General features: G+C 36.7%; 1 protein-coding gene across 12 annotated transcripts in view; it reads right to left on the reverse strand.

Moving 5' to 3' along the window:
• The window catches only part of svilb (supervillin b), a 50,273-nt gene that overhangs the window by 9,732 nt on the left and 20,344 nt on the right, over positions 1-20,197 (reverse strand). For 5 of the 12 annotated variants that reach the window (XM_043260910.1, XM_043260902.1, XM_043260847.1 and 2 more), the window contains exons 7-25: positions 19,731-19,814; positions 16,308-18,494; positions 15,422-15,592; positions 15,145-15,179; positions 14,931-14,995; positions 14,649-14,785; positions 14,138-14,233; positions 12,575-12,839; positions 12,299-12,385; positions 10,141-10,711; positions 7,783-8,347; positions 6,588-6,723; positions 5,095-5,139; positions 3,293-3,373; positions 2,406-2,550; positions 1,480-1,575; positions 1,292-1,372; positions 859-1,039; positions 460-632 (exon numbers count right to left, since the gene is read on the reverse strand). In XM_043260910.1, coding sequence (XP_043116845.1) covers positions 460-632; positions 859-1,039; positions 1,292-1,372; positions 1,480-1,575; positions 2,406-2,550; positions 3,293-3,373; positions 5,095-5,139; positions 6,588-6,723; positions 7,783-8,347; positions 10,141-10,711; positions 12,299-12,385; positions 12,575-12,839; positions 14,138-14,233; positions 14,649-14,785; positions 14,931-14,995; positions 15,145-15,179; positions 15,422-15,592; positions 16,308-18,494; positions 19,731-19,814 — 5,201 coding nt within the window. The remainder of the gene's footprint in view (positions 1-459; positions 633-858; positions 1,040-1,291; positions 1,373-1,479; positions 1,576-2,405; positions 2,551-3,292; positions 3,374-5,094; positions 5,140-6,587; positions 6,724-7,782; positions 8,348-10,140; positions 10,712-12,298; positions 12,386-12,574; positions 12,840-14,137; positions 14,234-14,648; positions 14,786-14,930; positions 14,996-15,144; positions 15,180-15,421; positions 15,593-16,307; positions 18,495-19,730; positions 19,815-20,197) is intronic. The other 7 variants (XM_043260839.1, XM_043260863.1, XM_043260857.1 and 4 more) reach the window with 7 other exon arrangements.

Below are 20,197 nucleotides of genomic sequence, written 5' to 3' on the forward strand. Positions count from 1 at the left end.
TAGACTAGTTGTACATCCCTTTCACTCCCTTCATTGATTATATGTTGTTCTCGACAATAAATGTATATTTATATAAATGTATATACTTCTATTAAATTTGTAGTGGCTACTCTGTAGTTACCTGCTCACCCCCTCTCACACATTAACCATTTCATGTTTATCACAAATTCATATTAGTACCATTACTAATATTTATATTAGCATGATGAAATATTATAGTACTTCATACTTTTATTAATTACATTTTTCTTTTTAATTTTAGTTTAAGATTAATTTCAAATTTTTTTATTTAGCCTTAATTTATTTTTAGTTTAGTTTTAATTCCTTCACTTATTTAGAGAAAAAGGGATTTTTGTTTTCTTGTATATTAACTATTATTTCTATTGCTGAACATATTTTTAGTTAAGAACGACAACAGTGGACTGAAGCACATTTTCGTTCATTGCATCGTCTGCTCACTTTTCTCCTGTTTAATTCTCTTGGTTTCTAGCTGACCGACGTTCAGTCTCTCTTCAGTGTACTCCTGTCGGATGTCTTCTCTTGCCGCGAGAATCTTTAAGGGGTTCTTGGAGGCCTGGACATTACGGGATGGTCGAACGGCCCGCTTGTGCTGCACCATTGCCGATGTCAAACTGGGACACAAAGAGAGGCCAAAAAAGTCAGAGAACATGCAATAAGAAGCTTTAAATGAATCTGAGAGCCAAATGTTGCATTAAAGATTAATGCAACAGAAAAACTACATTATTCAGTAGTTTAAAAAATGTTATAAAATACCACAAAGTAAAAATATATAATTTAAGTAATTGTAAATCTAAAAATAAATGCTTGCACATATATTAGAGAAATTCAAAATCTTACGTTGGAGTTTGTTTTCCAAAGATGGCATCAAAGTCCTCATCCAGATGCATCCTGCTGCTCATGCTGCGGGGAATATCTGTCATGTGGCGGTAAAATTTCGAAAAGATCTCATCATCCAGTCTCATCACTTCCTTTACGGCTTTTTCTGTCACCGTCAAAGTCGTCTCCTGCAAACCTGATACTGAGAGGAAGGAAGGGATTGAGGTGCCAGTGCTATAGAAAGAAATGGCAATGGAAATGTTTCACAACACAGTAAGTCATGACGGTTTCATTAAAAGCTCCATTAACAGATCACTGTGACAAAAATAAAAAGTGCTTTATTTTTTTAAAGATTTTGACACCAAATGACACATTAACGCTCTACAATGGGCTCATAACAACCTCTTCAAAAAAAATACAAGAAAGTGATTAGCTCTTGCATCAATCAACTCACCTTTACTGTTCAAACGCCCTAAAAACGTCTCCAGCTTTTCCAGCTTCTTATCAGACTCCATCTCTGCTCTGGCCTCAATTTCTGCAGCACATCAGGTTTTGTGCCCCAGTTATTATGGTGCAAATCAAACTTTGAGACATCCAAAGAGGAAGGTCTTCTTTCATGAAGTGTGTGTTTGTCTAACGTACCTTCCTGTGGTTTGGAGATAGCAGGCACACTGCTCTTCAGTTTAGCAGAGACTGGAGACAGAATAGGGCTGATCACTGCAGAAGAAGCTGCCAGACCTGTCAGGTCAGACACAGACAGACAATAAGCACGCTGCCCATTCCAACTAATGCTATCCCATCTCATTTAAAAAAAAAAAAAAAAAAAAAAAAAAAAAAAAAAAAACTAAAATGAAACGTATATAAATTGTATACATTTTTAACAAACATTTATAATCTGACTGATTAAAAATAATGACTTTTATTAATTTGTACCATTTGTTAGTTTAACATAGCAAAAATCACGTCAGGCATATTTACAAAAATAATCATCTGAAGACTATTTAGGGATCATAGTTTAGCCCCCCAAAATTAACTAAATATTTTTTACATTTTTTGCCACTATTATTTGAAGCACTTGGCTTTACTCATTTGCAAGCAAAATGCTTTTGAAAATAATAAAATCTAATGTTTTGTTTTAATAAGTACGGGAAAGACTATGTTGTTTGATTTTTACATTACTGTATCCACAACACTGAATGATGATATAACATTATTTCAGCCATATTTTGACATTTGATTGTACAAAAGTTATTTTTATATACATTTTAGTGCTTTCAAACAATTAAATCGTATTCAAAATAGGTTTTTGTTCACATAATGTGCGTGTGTGCTGTGTATATTTATTATGTATAAATACACACAGTGTATATTTTGATAATATTTACATGTATATACATTTCAATTTAATATATAAAAATATATATGCATGTGTTCGTATTTATATATATACACACACATCATAAATATACAAACGTATGTAAAGAAAAACAGTTTTTCCAGCATGATTTTTTTTTGTGTTAATATTTTTACATTACAGTATTTTAATCTCAAGTTTTGAGCATCCTAACCTTTTTTCACCATCCTGGCAGCCACAGTGTACTGGGTGGAGTCATTGGCCACGCCCCTCCCAGTGCTCTGCCACGCCTCCTCCCGCGTCGAGATCATCTGCTTCCTTTCTTCAATAGACATCTGGCCCTCCCCCTCTTCAAGCTTCTGATAACATGAGACAAAAACCAGATATGGTGGCTCTAGATCATTCTGATCTGTTTACAGGAAGGAAGACCAACGAATCGGACAAAATGGGCCGATAATTCAATGCTTTTAAAACATTAGAATATGACTATCCTCTTTGCTGTTCATACAGTACTGAAACCTGCCAGTCAACAGAAAGAGCCAAAAATGCAGTAATCCTTACTCAAAGTGCTCTGCATTTCCATCTAAATTAGATTTGCGCATTTATGCCGCCAACGCTCATTTAATAAATGCATTTGCCCCGAGTAAATCTACAGAAATTTGGCTGTGCTGCCCGTTTCTGCAAAGAGAAATACATGTTTTATACTGTCATCCGCAGTGAAGCGAAGTATAAATGATGCAAACTAATAATAATAAATCAAACCCGACAATTTCATGAAAGCATAGATATTTATGTATTTAAGTCTCTTAGACTCTCTTAGAGTTTATTCGGCAAGGCATTTACCTGCACAGATTTTGTTAAAGCAATATTGTGCGAGCAGTTCAGCCTTTTGCTTTCATTCACATTTAAATACATGCACACATAAATAACCATGAACTAGATTCAAATCAACAAGAAAAATCTTATTTGACAAAACCATACTAGACCGATACAGATGGTCTGGTGGCACAAGGATGAAACAAACAAAAGGCAAAATCTAGACCTTTCATAGAAGTTATGCTAGAAATGAAATGGTTCCAAAATGCACACGGTCTCTCTTACCTGGCCTTGTTGTTCTACATATTGGCATTTTGGGGTAGATGTGGGAGGAGGAGGAGAGTAGGTAGAAGAAAAGACAGGCTCCTACAGACAGGAGAAGAGGGAAACAGGAAGTGGATAGAAGAAAACGGTGAATGAGAGAATGAGAGATGATGATTACAGGGTGAAGATATGAATGGAAGAAAAATATAATTCACAGATGTCAGAGATTTAATGAGGGAAGAAGCCAAAAGGGAAATCTGGACTAGTGGTTCTCAACTGGTTTTACTTCAAGTCAAGTGGGAACTAAGACAGCCTCAAAAATTGGTTATTATACAAAAATTGAAATGTAACAGTATTATTATGAACTGCCAAGACTTAAATACATGATATAAGCTGATAAACTAATAAAATAAACTGACCTTTTTGATCTCTATACGTCATAAAAGTTAAGTTATAGGTTAGCTATATTTTATTAATCATACTTTACAATCATTTCTACAGAGCAGTCACCTATTTTTGTGACCTATCAGTTGAGAAGCACAGATCTGGTCAATCTAGAAAAGCAAGGCGCTTCATCTATAATGTTAACTCAATTTATTACAGCATTTCAACACAAGTACAGTTTTAGCGAAATGCAAATATTAACTTGCTATATCCTTATTTGTTGACAATAGTTAATGCACTAGCTAACAAACTAATAAGCAATGTTTTTTTTTACAACACTTATTCTTTGGTAATGATAGCTAACAAAAATATAATTCTAAAATGTTTGCGTTAGTTTACTAATTAACTTCTGTTAACAAACAACTTTGTTTAAAAAAAAAATGTATGAAATTAGTAAAAAATTAAATGCTGCAGAAGTGTTATGTTAAAACCTTACTGTAAAGTTCTAGCAGCTAAAATTTGTCAAATATTTTACAGTGAGATACAAAATGGGGTTAATTTAGAAGATAAGGCAAGCAGTGTGTTAGTCCTTTAACCTCTTAAGACCCGAAAAAAAAAAGGTTTTGGATGTTTTTACATTGTTTAGAAAAAAAAAGTTTAAGGTTTTATATATATTATATATATATATATATATATATATATATATATATATATATATATATATATATATATATATATATATATATATATATATATATATATAAAACAAACATACATATAACTAAACTTTGTATGAAGATTATTCTCAATGTTATTATTATTTGATAAACTATTTTTCTTTCAGCAAAATGTGTGTAAAATGGTCATAAACTGGTTCTCGTATTAAATGTATCTATAAACTAAATCTAATTGGCATATTAATGTTTTTAGAGAAGTGCAATAAGATTTTCATAATAATATATAATATTTAATAGAATACTGAAATATTATTTCTTTCCCCATTCAATTATGTCTCCCAAAACATAATAAAAAGCTTTTAGTCCCGGTGTCCTCATATGAGGACATGTATCAAATCAACATCATGTTTTGTAAGAGTCAAATTTTGATTTGAAACCTGATTTTGTTTTATGACAAACTGTTTAAAAATGATACAGATTTAAAATGTCAATTACAAAATATTATCATATTTCCATAAGAGTGTCACTAAATTAATTTCAGACATTTCTGAAGACCAAAGAGAGGGAGTCATCATGGTGAAACAGCCAATCATTTGGGATCAATCTCTGAACGTGCTCTGTACAGGACATCCATCGCTAAAATATAATGTGCTCATATGAGGACGCAGGGTCTTAAGAGGTTGGGGGAAAAGCCAATCAGACTGCAGTTTGCAGTACCTAAAGCCAAACTAGTCTAAGACAGACACTGATGTAGGCGCTTACCCAGAGCTGCTCAGACGACATGAACTCTCTGACAACAGTCTCGTCCTAAACACACAGGAGATGTGCGTATGTGTGTGAGAGAGGTACAAAGAGCTAAAACTGGAAAAATTGCTACATGATACCCATTTGGCGTGCAGGACCTGGCCTTTAGGTTTAGGATAAACTGAAAACCCTTTATTCCTTCAACCTTTGCACTTGCCGAATTGAATGTAGCACAATAACTCAGTATATAAACCTCAGTGAACACTGAAAATTATACAGTGTCTGAAAAGATGAATACCACGCACTTTACTAGACCAGGCTGTGAAATGACTCAGAGTGTGTAAAGTACAGGTTTCAGGTCTAGGCAGTCAATTCACAGCTTTGCCTACAGGAGTAAATGAAGCTGTTACTATTCACAAATTAGTATAACACATCTGATTCACGCTCTTGATTGGGAACGGTTCAGCGAAAAAGAAAATTCCCATCATTCACTCTTAAACACTAGTTTCTTCCAAAGAACACAAAAGATGACTATTAAAAGAACATCTCAGAATACGCTTTATAAGTTCTGTTGTATTCGTGTGTCATTCTCATGTCATTCTGTACAGTGCAAAGAAAATTAAACATTTGTTTTTAAATGTCATCAGAGATGTAAAGTATTTGAGCAACAGTTCACTAAGAAGTTTACTTTTACAATTTCATGCAGGCTTAAAAAATGCCATCAGGACTTGAATGTTTTCATAAAAATAATTTATTGTCACAATTCAATAAATAATGCCTTTATATTTTTTATTATTTTATATTTTATTAAAACAAATATTTTTTTCCCCACTTTCACTGAGAAACCAAACATCAAGAAAAAAAAAAAAAAAAAAAAAAAAAAAAAGATTTTTGATCAAAAACACTAAAAGGAGAAAATCACTGTATTTGAAAATCGATTTAGAAAAGCTCTTTTTTGGGCTACATACTTTTTTGGTAACACTTTACTTTTTATTTTATGGTAACACCTTTTAGTTCCTTATTAGTATGCTTAATTACTACAATATTAGCCATTTTTTACCTAATCAGTACCTAAACTTAACAACTACTAACTATTACTAAGAATCAAATTAAGATATCACCACGGGAAAGTCATAGTTAACAGTTAACAAAGCGTCACCTATTCTAAAGTGTTCCCACTTTTTTATTGAGTACAATTTTTGACTGAATATTTACATGAACCTAAGCTGTATTTTTCAGTTCTATTGACTCCCCGAATGTAATTACATTAAAAAATAATGAATGTAAAAACTCAAACGTAAAACATAAAACTAAATTAGTGTTTCACATCATAGACACCACTGTCTATTTATAGACATCACAATGGTTATTACTTGCACACAGACAAGTAGAAACTATTATAATAGTGGGTAGCTGGTGAACACTTTACTTTATATAGAATGCATTCATTTTGCCTTGTAACCCCTGTGATGAATTTCCAGATTTGATGTTGCTAGGCTACAGATACTTACCTTTTTCTTAAAGCCTTGCTCCTCCATGATTTGACTGCTCTTCTCGCTTACAGACACCACTTCTTGTTTAACTTCCTGTTTCTTGTTGATCCTGTTTTTCCAATCTTCCTCTCCACTCTTCTTCAACATGGCTAACCTGAGAAAGGGAACGACCAAAAGCGTCACACAATTTTGAACGGATATTTACGCTGTTGATGTGAAACCCATGCAGACACTGTAATATAAAGCGAGAGAGATGACAACCGAAAAGTGTTTGTTGTGCAAAACACATTCTGAAATCCCACCAAATACCACAGCGTTCAAAATTCTTTACAATTCGGCTTTCTCGTGTGACTTTGTCATGCTTTGTTGTCTCCATCTCTGTCTGTACTCATTTCATCCTGCCCTGCGGAGAAGGCTGGGAGATCTAAAATAGTGCCGTCCGCATTATCAGTGCTCGCAGAGAGCAGAGATGACCCAATTTCATTTATAAGACAAGACAGAAGGAGAACAGCTCCAGTCACCCTGCAACATCTAAAGACATCAGCACACTCCAATACATGCGCCATTGTTTCTTATATGACACAAGCGCGTTTTAACATGCTGTCATCCGCTACCTTTCATATACTAATCACGAACTTTCTAGTCATCGGAGAATCAAAAAATGGATCCCAAGTTCCAAAATAAGCAGCAGAACGGTTTTATTTATCATTGAGAAGCAAATCAGCATATTAAAATTATTTCTGACCCTCACGTGACACTGAAGACTGGAGTACAATTCAGTTTTGCAACATTTTAGGAGTAAATTATATTTTTAAATGCATTTAATCAGTAGACAGCTGCTTTAAATTGTCACAGAAATTGTGAAATATTGTTTTTACAATATTTTTGTATCTTCGTAGCTTTTGAATTATACTATACATATTTTTAAATGTGTATAATGTAGTTTTTTAAGTTATATGTTAGTAACAAAATGTTTACTTTATAGCCAGACAGTTTATTGGGGTAAATAAAAATATGTAAATACTACTGTTGACAGTTTAATGCTTAAATAAAATGTATTTTTTGATTATAGGGATAAATAGGATTTTTACTTTTAAAATTTGACTCTTACGCTAATATGATATATTGTGTGTAAATTACTATAAATGGGATTTGAATATTGTATGTAACGTATGCTGACTTGCTATGTAAAAGTGAAGTAACCAGCACACACCTTTCTTTGATTGACATAGATGTCATGGCCTCCGGATCTTCGTGGATCTCTGGCTTTTGGTCTTTGGAGAAGACGAGTCCAGGCGGGCCGTATTTTCCCGGGATCTCTTCTTGGGGCTGTGCTGGAGGTGGTATGAAGCACTGGGGTTTTGGCTGGGTTTGAGGGGGTATCTTGGGTTGAGGGAGAATGTAGGCATGTGACTGAGGTGGAAGGAAGGACTGAGGTTTGGGCTGGGTCTGCGGCGGGACTCTGGGAAGCAGCTGCCGCTGGGGTTCAGGGAACGGCTGGGTTTGATGTGGAGCAGCCTGAGAGTCAGAAACGAGTTGCGTTTGCGGTTTGGCCTGTGTGTGGGGTGGTGTCGGCGGGCTGTAGGGTTGTGTTTGAGGTCGAGCGTGGGTCGGCGTGTAGATCTGAGGGGGCTGAGCTGGTTTTGGTTGGGGTTGTGGAGGCGTGTAGGACTGGGTTTGTTGGAGGTAAGTGAGAGAGTTTGAGGTGTGAGAAGAACTTCTGGAGGAGACCGCAGCTGTGCTCACCGTCCTCACGGGAACGATGGGATCAGAGACATCTGGAGAAAAACATTGAGATCCGGCATGAGAGCAAAGACGCGTACAAAGAGACTTACAGAGTAGACGGTCACAAGCAATTCTCCACTTTTTTTGCATTAAGAAAAAAATAAGCGTATTTATTAGAACTTTTAAGATCTGCTTGTATTGTGACAATCTTGTAGTGAACTTTAAATAAACACACACTAAATGTCCATTAACATAAGGCAGAAAAATATCTTTTTTAAAAAATACAATGCATTTAGTTTTACACCATAGTAGTATTGAAAGCACTCAATTGCAAAAACACACTGTAAAAAAAAAAAAAATGCTGTTTCAATTTGAAATAACTGTTTACCCGCTATCTTTTTTTTTTTTTTAGTTCAGTGAAACAAAACAAACAAAAAATGTTATTTAAATGTTAATTTAAGTGACAACTAAAATATTTAAATATATTTATATTTATTATAGTTTTTTTGCAAATAAACTTCATTTGTTGTACTAGCTTTCAGTGCTATGGCATTAATTATTACACTAAAAGTTTTATAGGCTTGAGATTCTAATGAGAATCATTGCCCAAGATTTGAGTGATTTTGAATAAAATAAAATAAAATGAAGGTGGTGGTGAAATTATGAATTTGGACATAACCTCCTTCACAGAATTAATATTATTAGTAGTAGTAGTAGTAATAGTAGTAGCAGAACTAGTAGTATTAGTAGGAAGATGAATTAAAAATGTTACATCAATATTTTGTAATTGAATAAAGTAAAAAAATATACATTTTAAAATCGAATGAAAACAATCAGAAAAAAAATAAATTCGGTAATACAATTATGACAATTCGAAAAAATTATAATGAATAAATAAATATATATTTTGAAAAAATGTAAAAAATAAACATGAAAAAAAATAAACAAGATTCACGAGACTGACCCTTTGACCAGAGGCATTATATAAGTACTGATTAAATCAGATTAAATAAAAAAAACAATCTCTAAGCTAATCTAACAAATATATATTTAAATATTTACACAAATCCATCCAGTTAATATTAGACAAATATTTGTAGGCATGGGTATTCAATGCAGCAGATAAAGAAAAAATATATATATAATTGGAAAAACCCAAAAAGAAAAATCTAGAAATGCACATCTGCTTACGCACACACATACACTCCCAGAGTGGTGTTTATCACAGAACTCAATCAATATCTGAAACACATGAACAGACAGCAGCCTAAAGCACCACTGCCACACAACACACACACACACATTGTTAAAAATAACCTTTATCATGTGAAAGCCACTGTCGCAGTCTGCTATAATGGCTGTCCCTTAACATGTGGCAAACGTGAACCTAATAACCCACTGTGGTTTTTTTTTTTCCCCCTGTAGGCTGACAGCATGTCTATCAGTGAGCGCCGAGACACACTTCCAACCGTCTTACCGCTCCCATATTTCATTCATTTCCCTCTTTACTACGAGACAATTTACACACACACGCCTAGTGCTTCCAGGCAAATGGATAGTAACAGCTTTGGCGGGGAGCGCAAACAAAAGCCACTGAGCCACTTCTGCCCGATTCATTTCGGCATCATTAGTTTTGCGCGACAGACAAAGAGAGCCGCACGCCTGATGTATGATAAATTATGCTAATCACATTCGACTCGAGCAGCATGTAGGCTGGAGGCCGGTTAACCCGGTTAACCCAATCAGTGCAGCATGTGTGTGATTGTGTGCACAGAGACAATAGACACAGCTGATTGGTTTGCACAGCATCTAAACCCCTTTTCTTTTCCGTTCTATCTATCCTTACCTGAGCTGACGGCTCTGGTAGCGCTTCCTCTTGCCGTCTGATGGGCGTCTGGTGAGAGGTAGCCTCCCTGCGAGACGGGTGTACCCTCTTTCTCCCTCTCCCGTGGGCCGCTCAGCTCTGCGTCTCCCCTGCCGTGAGGGGGGGTGTGTGTGAGCGCATGTGTGTGCGGAGGGGAAGTCGCACTGGGGAGCTCAGTGTCCCTCTCCTCTCTGCTTAAATACCCTAGTCTTCCTCTCCGCCCACTTTCGTCGGCCACTCCCTTGCTTTGCGCCGATTGGCCGGGCTGCTCTGCGGGGGGCGGGGACTGAACATCAGGTGTGGGTCTTTCCCCACTCTCTGTGAGACTGAAGTATCGAACTCCTCTCTCATAGGCTGGAAGCTGAGATGAAACAGTCTGATTGGGCGAGGCCTGAGCGGTGGGCAGAGCCGCAGAGATCCCCATGTGAACATCTGCGGTCATTGATGGGGAAGCAGTTGTCACCGTGGCAACAGAGGCCTGGGCGGTGACCGCGGTAACAGAGCGGACCAGTGATGCAGAGAGAGGCTCCAACTTCACGCTTCCATTTTGCAGCTGGAGAGATAGAGAGAATAATTATATTTTCAGGCGCATTTAAAGAGCCCAGAGAGGTCAGAGGTCATATGCAGGATGCATGGTTCAAGAGCAGCTTGCAAGGATCGGATGTGCTTTGCATATCAAACAACCTCATTGGTAAACTTCTCAGACATGCAACGAACCAGATTTTTTTTTTTTCCATCACCATCATCAAAGTCGGTTTAAAAAAAAATTAACAATTCTAATCCCACGTTCTTGAGAAAAACTGTCTCTCATAGCAAGCACAGTGTTGTCTATTTAAAGGAATAGTTCACTAAGAAAAGTGACACAAAATCAGTGTCAGTGTTATGTTTAGTCATCATTTCTTTCCAAACCTCAAAAAATCTTTTTGTTGTAGAATATAAAAGTTATTGTACAGAATGTCCTGACTGCTTTCTCATCTCATGAGTGTACGTAAATGGAATTTTGAGCTTCAAAAAAGAACCATACTTAAGTTATTGTTATTTGTTTCTTGGAATAATATATATATATATATATATATATATATATATATATATATATATATATATATATATATATATATATATATATATATATATTTAAAAAAAAAAAATAAAAAAAAGAGGATAACAATTTAAAAATGTAAAATTTAGATTTGTAATTTAACTTTTTTTTAAAACTACTTAAACTGTCTTTGAAATATGGTTGAAGTGTTTATAGTTTATCATAAATGCATGTCAGTACATTAATGTACACTTTAATACAATTTCTACTGAAACTTGCATGTTCTGCAGATTACACATTTGTAAAGACGAATCTGTAATTTAGAACATTTAAATGAACATACATTTGAACGTCAAGTTTTAAACTTAAATCGAACATCAAAAACAACTACAGTTCAAATTATAAGTACTTCAGCATGTCCTTTCTTTAAAGCATGACAAGATTAGTAAAATTGATTTTAAATGTATTTTACACATTTTGCAGGAGAACCACTGACCATCACTATAAAGTGTAGTTATTTGGGGGAAAAAAAAGCTTTATTTTATTTATAAAAGTGTACTCCAAGTGCAACATAAGTGCCTTTTTTCTTTAATAATATTATCTACAAGTACATTTTTTTTTATTTATAATATACCCTTAAGATTTGGAATACAACACAGTTAAGTGTACTACTTTTTGGCTATATTCACTATCACCAGGAGCTATATGGCCTTGCACGAGGAAAAGATTTTTTTCAGCCTTACTGCTTCCCTTTTTCATATGCTTTTTCTGTGCAAAGACAAATCAGGGTGAAAATTCTGTCAAACCTCTTGCTTATTAAAAAAATGTTTGGAAATATATGAGTAAATGACATTTTTAATTTCGGAGTGAACTGTCCCTTTAATTAACACAGGCACAGTGAAATGCAGTTACACATGAGAAATTAAATAGGTCAGTATCTCAAAATAAAGTAATAAACTAACATAAAAAGCATTATAATGCAACTCAGCAGTAGCAAATACAACATTGCTGGGACCTCGGCAATTAACCAATCAGCAGCTGCTGCCAAGGCAAAGCTCCCACTGACCAGCCAATCAAAAGCCTCGGTCCAGAGTGTCTTACTTGCTCGCTCTGAGGGGGGCCAACAGAGTCATTAGTCACAGCGGGTTGATCTGTGAGACCGGACAGATCTACGTCTTTTGTAAGATCCTGTGAATGGCACAATGTCTCTGGAGTCAACTACAACTGCTAAATGATCTCTTTAATAACGTCTAATATCTAAAAGGTAAAAGAACACATTTTCTAGACCACTAGTGACACCAAACGTAAATGTAAAAATGATAACAGACTCTAAAGGAAGTGAACTAGCACACAGGTAAAAAAAGAGGGAGGCCTCACCTGATCAACCTCGCCCTGGGTGATGGGTTGAGTCTGATAGCGAGCGTTGGCTCTGCGCTGACGCGTGTCAGGACGGGGTCCGTTAGCCGATTGGCCAGAGGGTTGTGACAAGCGGTTGAATAATGCCATCTTCTCAGAAAGGCTTAGTGTCGATAAATCTGGCTCCTCAGGACCCAAATCCTCTTCTCCTGGAACTGCTTCCTTCGAAACATCATCTTTTTCCTGCTCATCGTGGGTCGATGCATGTGCTGAAGATGCCTGCAGACTGAAAGGAAAATTACAGGTTTTCATACTACTTTTAAGCTTATAGTTAGCTAGCTTATATCAAGTATTCCAGTAAGTAATACAGTTCAATCATTTATATATATATATATATATATATATATATATATATATATATAAATGTATGTGTATATATACACGTGTATGTGTGTCTTTGAGATTTAGTCATCAGACCTACGAGAGCAATATATATATATTAATATATTTTATTCAGTCAGCTGATGACTCATGTGTCCATAAATGACTAACAAAAACAATTAAATTATACTACATAGCTTTATAAATACATTAACATCTTAGATACATTGCACAGACGTTTCAAACTTTTACTTTTTAATTGTACCGTCTGTGACAAGAACTTAGAAGCAAAACAGGTTAATAAAATAGTTCTTGGCAACAAAAAAAAAAAAAAAAAAAAAACCAACAGGAAAAGCTGTTAATACTTGTTTACACAGAGAACCTGCTAATCTCATATTATGGTAAAACTGAGCACTGTGTGATGAAATGGCAAATGTGTTATAAGTAGACTGTGTGTTTATCAGACTCTCACTGATTCAAACAGCTCACTGCCTGGTCAATATTACAGTTCACATTCTCAGTTTAAAAAAAAAAAAAAAAAGACATAGGACTTGCATACATTGTTGTGGTTCAGTACTTATTTAATTTAATTTGGCTTTCTTCGACCTTTCTAGTTTCATTGAATATCTCACCCTCTGACGCTCTCATAAAACTGACAGACGAGTGACACCTCTGACATTTTAAAGCATATAGAGAATGCCAAATGTGTTTAGCTACTTGCCATGTGACTGTTTACAGCTAATCTGGGTGACCACGTGCTAATGCAGACACCCAAAACATCTGCACATGCTCACACACATTAAAATGCTTATGCTTTTTCATACACACAGGCACTTGCTCATATTTCAAAATCACGGAACCGTATAACCCCATAACTGCATGCCAGACATACAGTTTTCACAATCCCAACAACAATTTAAAACAGAATGCACAATACACCAGCAGATGGCGCACTGGCACAAAGATTAATGAACTGGGGGGAGAACTCAATGTCAGTGAATGAACTGGCTAATTTGCATCTTTCTTCTAATCGTGGTCTGAATTATCTATTAATATGCAATCACGCACTCAAAGAACACACTGTCCTGTTTCCATAAAAAGCACAAGTTAAGTAGTTAAATTAAGAAACAGCATGCAGCCCGAAAACAACAAGGACTACATTCGCATAAATACACAAAACAAAATAAAGCATTCAAATGATACCTGAAACTAGTCATGGAAGTGCTGACTACAGCAGGACTGGGAATTCTGGGAGCAGTGGTTTGAATAGTGATGACTTGGGAAGGGGGAGCAGGGGAACTTTAAAGGAGGACAAGAACAAAAAGCAACGTAGAGTGAAGTAAACAACAATCAGTGCGAAAGTAGGGGTGTATAAGCAATCGTATTCACATCAGGGTCAATGTAAAAAAAAATGAAAAAGCTATGAGTCAATTAGCATCAAATATGTGAGTAGACAATGATGGGTTTATACCTTAAAAATGGCTAAAGACCACAAGTTCCAAAACAAAAATTTATTTTGAAAGAAGGCAACTTGAGCTTTGAGAATTCTTACAAAACACGAAATAAACTTTGAGTCATTACATGTTAATAATTCTTGCTTCATCAATTCTCTTTGTGCTCCACAGAAATATCAAAATAAAAGTTAAGTGACAGAATGTGTCAAGAAATTCACTTAAATGATATGAAAGTTAGGTCCTAGTAAAAAATGACTTACGTAGCAGCAATTACAACTTCCTCTATCGTGACCGGCTGTGTCCGTGAACGATCCTGCACTCGTCTGAGTCTCCGCTCAACTGCAGCATTGCGTGATCGAGGTTTGGGGACACCTCCCTCTGAAGTTTTCTCCATTTCCTGCAAGACAAGAAGTCAGAAAAATTTATTGACACTTTTATGCTTATATATTTTTTTTTAAATGTATTTATTTTTTCTTCATTCGGTTTGTGTGTTTTTATAATTATTAGTTTCACAAGTTGTATATTCTTCTGAGATTTGATACCCTGAAAAGAGACCTCTTGGCTGCCACGCTCATTTTAGCTCTTTCATCCATTTTTTCTTCATCCACTACATCATAAAAGAAAAAGAGAAAAAAAAAAAAAAAAAAAAAAAAAAAGTTAAACACACTAAATATTCCCTGTTTAAACAAAGGTTTTAAAAAAAGAACGACTATAGCCAAAGCTGAGCTACTGATATTGCTTAAATTTTTGACTCACATTCTGCATGTTGAAGATCTGGACTAAGACGGGACCTGAAAATAAAAGTATAAAAAGTGTTATAGTATTACGATAAAAAAAAAAAAAAAAAAAAAAAAAAAAATATATATATATATATAGCTGGCACATTTCAAATACTAATTTAAATAAGATTCAAATATGAGGTGTTTTTATTAAAACACTGAAAGATTCTTAATTATAAAATAATTTACTGATAATTCTATTGATAATAAATTTGTGGTTTCAGTACAACACCTGACTTCCTGTTTCACTGTACCTATCAGACTCCAGCCTTTCAGCTGATGTAATTGGCTGGGTTCTAAATCTCTCAGATGACTTCCTGTCATCTCCAGGGGAAATGTAACGTCTGGGCCGACGTGTTCCTCTCTCCCGGTCACTGTTGACAGCTGGATCGATCTCCATGGGAACCTGGTCTCCTTTAGATTCCCTTTGTCAGACAGGAAAGATTGTGTTAGATACATTTTTAAGACTTTAAGTATCAATCATCTTATCAGTATCAAAAGAAACATTCACAGAATAAAAAACAACTACAGAAAACACACACACACACACACACACAATTTTGTGTGTACATATACAAATTCTCAGGGCACATTAGTGGCTCCACATAAGACTTTAAAAATACAATACGCAGCAACAAAGCTAGTTTAGAGCTAGTCAGTCTGGGTTATCCCAATTCTACTAAATTTTATAGCAATAAATCAAATCAATAAAATCAACAAAATCACAAAATACATTTTGTTTAGCAATGACAACCATGCATCTGATGTAGATAAAATCAAATTTCTTCAAGCAATGTTAAGGCAAGGTAAGATCAAGCATTTTGTACCATGGCATCCCATCTACAAAATCTCATCCTGATGCCCATATATAGTTAGACAAGATTAGATCAAGCGACTTAAATGTCGTTGTTGAAGCCAACACTCCTCCATCGAGACTTAACCGCTTGGATGGCAAGTGGCAAAGTTTCAGCACTTACAGATTAAACCTTTAAAGATGAGCAGCACACATATGATTGCATACGATTCAAAAATACAGAATTTCACATCCAATTGTTGGGGTTATTACTTAGAGGTTAGTGGGTTTAATCATCATCTTTGATAAAGCTTTGATTTAGCATGCTGACATGCTAGCTCACATACAGCTCAGGTCTGCGTCCAGAAGCATTCTCCAGGTAGGAATGTCTCAGCTTAGCCACAGAAACTCTTGTATCCAAGGTGCCCATTTCACCATTGGCCACACCACTTGGCTCTCTAGTATGAAGCCCTGTACCCATCACCATTGCAGACTCTCGACTGGCAGCACGCTCCAGACTTCTCAAAGCAGCAGATCGTTGATTTACTCCAATATCTGACATGGAGCGGATTCGCACCTTCGGCCTCAGGTCACCTGCATCCTGGCTTACTCGATGTTGAGCTTGTGGGAGGGAAGAACCTTTCTGCAAGTAGCCTCCAATGTCCCCTACCCTATGGTGTGGAAAATGCTGTTCATTGGGTAGCTGTATGGGAGCAGTGTCCATTACTACAGGTAGATGTGTGTTTAACCTCTGCTTTCCTTTCTCAGGTCTTTCAAAATGATCATCTGGTTGGCCCATTCGATGCACTCCGTGCACTTCCCATTCATCCAACTGTCCAATTTTACGTACCCTAGGTTCCTCCCAATCATCTTCTGACTGGCTTATCCTTCTCCGCCTGACATGCCCTGCTTCATTCTCTGACAGATTAATCCTTCGTCTTCTACCATGCCCTTCTGCCACTTCTTTTTGCAAGAACCTTTGGCCTTCTTTCTGCACCTCTACCTCTTGGCCAATTTTCTTATCACCATGCACGACTGGTTTAACAGATTGTACAGTGTGGCCTTGTCTTCGATCAACTTCCCATTCTCTTTCTTCATCAACTTTCCTGTCAACCCTTTGTTCCATCTCCTTTAACCGGTGAGTGCTCCAATTATCTTGACCCTCCACCTTTTTAATACCAGCCACTTGCTTGTTTTCTTCCCTTTGACCAATCTTCCTTACACCACGTCCCACATCTTCACCCTTCCAACTATTCTTTGTGCCAATATCTATCTCTCTTTCTTCAGACTGTCTGGTCCTTTGGACATTGTTCTGTTCTCTGTCTTTTAGTAGACCAATTACCTTTTCACCTGCTATTGTTCCCTCATCCATCTGAGTAATTTCTCTTCCATTAGGCCCTTGCCTTTCTTCCAACTGGTGCAACTTTCTTCCACCTCTCTCCTCTATCTCCTCTGACTGGCTGATCCTCCTAATTCTCTGACTTTCCAAACCTTCATCAGTTTGTCCACGCAAGGGATCTTCCACACTTTTTTGCCTACGGCGGATCTCTGAGGGCAGCACAGCTTTTCTGCTCTTAAGTAACCCTTCTGGAGCTGGATTCCCTCTGGATGCTGATCGACCTTCTCGGTGAATGGGTTGAATGTGATCAGCACTGGGCCTTTGTCTAGTCTCTTCATCCTCTTTGTCAGCAGGTATGGGCAAGCGTCCTTTGGGATCCAGTGTCTCAGATTTAGTAAGTGAAGTTCCAGGCACAGGATGAGCTGCATGAGCATTTGAAAGTGGAGATAGATGGCTAGACACATGTGAAGGAGCTGAGTGAACAATTTGTCCATATGCTGGAGGCAGTGCCTGGACTGAACCATACTGCAGAGGTTGGCTGAGACCATAATGTGACAGCTGTGAATGCAGGGTGTGTTCATGTTCATGTAGAGGCTTCTGAGTAGGTGCATGTGCATGAGCTGGTTGGCGAGTGTCCCGATCCAAAGGTACTGGTTGAAGGATAGCCCGATACTTTTGTACAGGTGGTGGAGCTTCTCTTGGACCATGTAATGGCTGCTGGAGATCTTTGTATGCTGGCTGTGGTTGCTGTGAAGGTCTGTGCATTTGTGATGGGTCTTGACTATTTAGCTTTGGTAAGGATTGCTTGATTTGTCCAGCTCCAGACTGATGACTCGCAGTGCTAGGATGGATACCAGGACCCTTTTCATAGTTTGGGGGCTCTGCGCTTTGGGCACGCTGATGATTTCCAGTTTCGCTTGAAACTATATGTTGATAGGCCGGTGACTCCATACTGTGAGTCCGCTGAAATCGTGGCCGCTCCGCACTATGTGCCCTTTGTTGACGGATCTCCTGATTAGGTTGCTGGATTGGGGGTTCAGAGCTCCGTGTACGCGGTTGGTTTGCAGACTGAGGTCGTGGAGCTAAATATGGAGGGGCAACTGTTGGATGACGTCGGACAGAAGATGCATCTGGCCCTGAATCAGAACCCCTTCCCGAGATGTCCTCCCTTGTCTGTCGCTCTCTAACTCGTATTCTTCATTAAGGGAGGAAAGAGAGGAATTAACATTAATCCAATAAAAAAATGACCTATTATCCTGAGAGAAAGTGTCATCATTTTTATCATTTATTTATAAGAGATGATGATAGATTACACATTTTTTCTACCACACATCAAGAATAAGAACCTCCTCATCTTAAAATAGTATAGGGGCTTTCACACTCCACAGTTCTAGGAACTAACCAGCATGGTGATCGCTGGAGAACCTATTTCCCCCTTGGGCTGTTTTCCTGTGTGCATTCACAGAACTCTCAAACTGTTGTTGTGTGTTTCATGATAACAAAAATGGAATGTAAACACACAATGTTATGTGATTGAGACGGCATGAAAATCTCCCATGACAACTTGCAGTGTTACATATCTTCGAGGATGAGAGAAGGAAAAACAATAGTACTGTAGACAAATGAATGCTAATTGGTGGAAATAAATTTCCATGTTTGTGGAGTAAATATTTATTTTATTTATTTAGTTTTTTTTAAAATGCTGGTTAGCACAAGTTTCATATGCATTTGGCCAATCATGATACGGTTATGTCAATTGTAGTTCCTACAGAACTGTTTTAGACCCTACTGTGAAGTAGGAAGCTCCTCTGGTACAAAAGCCCCCTATGATTCAATAAATTCTACAGGTAGCATATGCCTGACATCAATATGTTAAACAATCAGGGGCATAAATAAAAACAAACACCCAACATATTCTCTTTTCAGAAATATGTTCTTTAATAACTGGAAAGCAAAGTCCAGTTATTAACCCTTTTGATAGACTAATATGAACACAGCAACACACAACAGTGCCTTGGTAACCTTTTTTTGGTTGCTTATAACCATTTATTGGCAGTCTTTCAACCAGCAGCGACACACAAATGAGCTCCACCTGTTACATGTTTTTAAGTGAAAGATTTTAAAGGAATGAAGCCAATTCTTATTGTTAGGAGCTGGTCTCTGGTGAGGGGCAAAGGCTAAGGGTTAAAAAAAAAAAAAAAAAAAAAAAAAAAAAAAAAAAAAAAAAAAAAAAGTGGATGGAGAAAGAGGATTAACAAGGGAAACGTTTGCCTAGATCTACGATGCCTGTATATGGTGAAATAAAGGTAATGAAAACTAAAGTGTGCAAATGCATTTTTGTGTGCATGGGCTTAATATGAAATAAGGTCAAATATAGGAAAATGGAGTTAGCAGGTCAACTGGGGAAAGGGTTACACTCCCACTCTGATACCTGGATGGCCAGTTGATTTGAGAGTATGATTCACTGTCCGTGTCTCTCCTGAGGGACCACTCACTCTGAGAGAAAGCTGCCAAGCTAAAGAACACAGAGGCCCAGACCCTAGTTATCACAGTAACATCATGACATTGAGCACTATTACTAGACACAGACTATCGTGATGTCACAAATACTGAAAACATCTTTTCCTCGTTGCTTTCTCTCTTTCTTATATAGTTATTCATGTTCATATAACATTCCTCATTTAGTCTCTGACATCATTACTACCTTAGAGGCCTTCATTTAAGCAAGATGATCAGTCTGGATATGTTTCTCCTCAAGGGCTGTTTAGAGTTTCAAAGTTATGCAATGCTTGACAAAGAACACATGCGTATCTATATGAATACTAAAGTTATGCAATGATCATTTTATAAAATATTAGAGGTCTCATATAATAATAACAATAACAATGACGTACATAA

Source organism: Puntigrus tetrazona, chromosome 2 (genome assembly GCF_018831695.1).
Source record: "Puntigrus tetrazona isolate hp1 chromosome 2, ASM1883169v1, whole genome shotgun sequence".
NCBI classification, from domain to species: domain Eukaryota; kingdom Metazoa; phylum Chordata; class Actinopteri; order Cypriniformes; family Cyprinidae; genus Puntigrus; species Puntigrus tetrazona.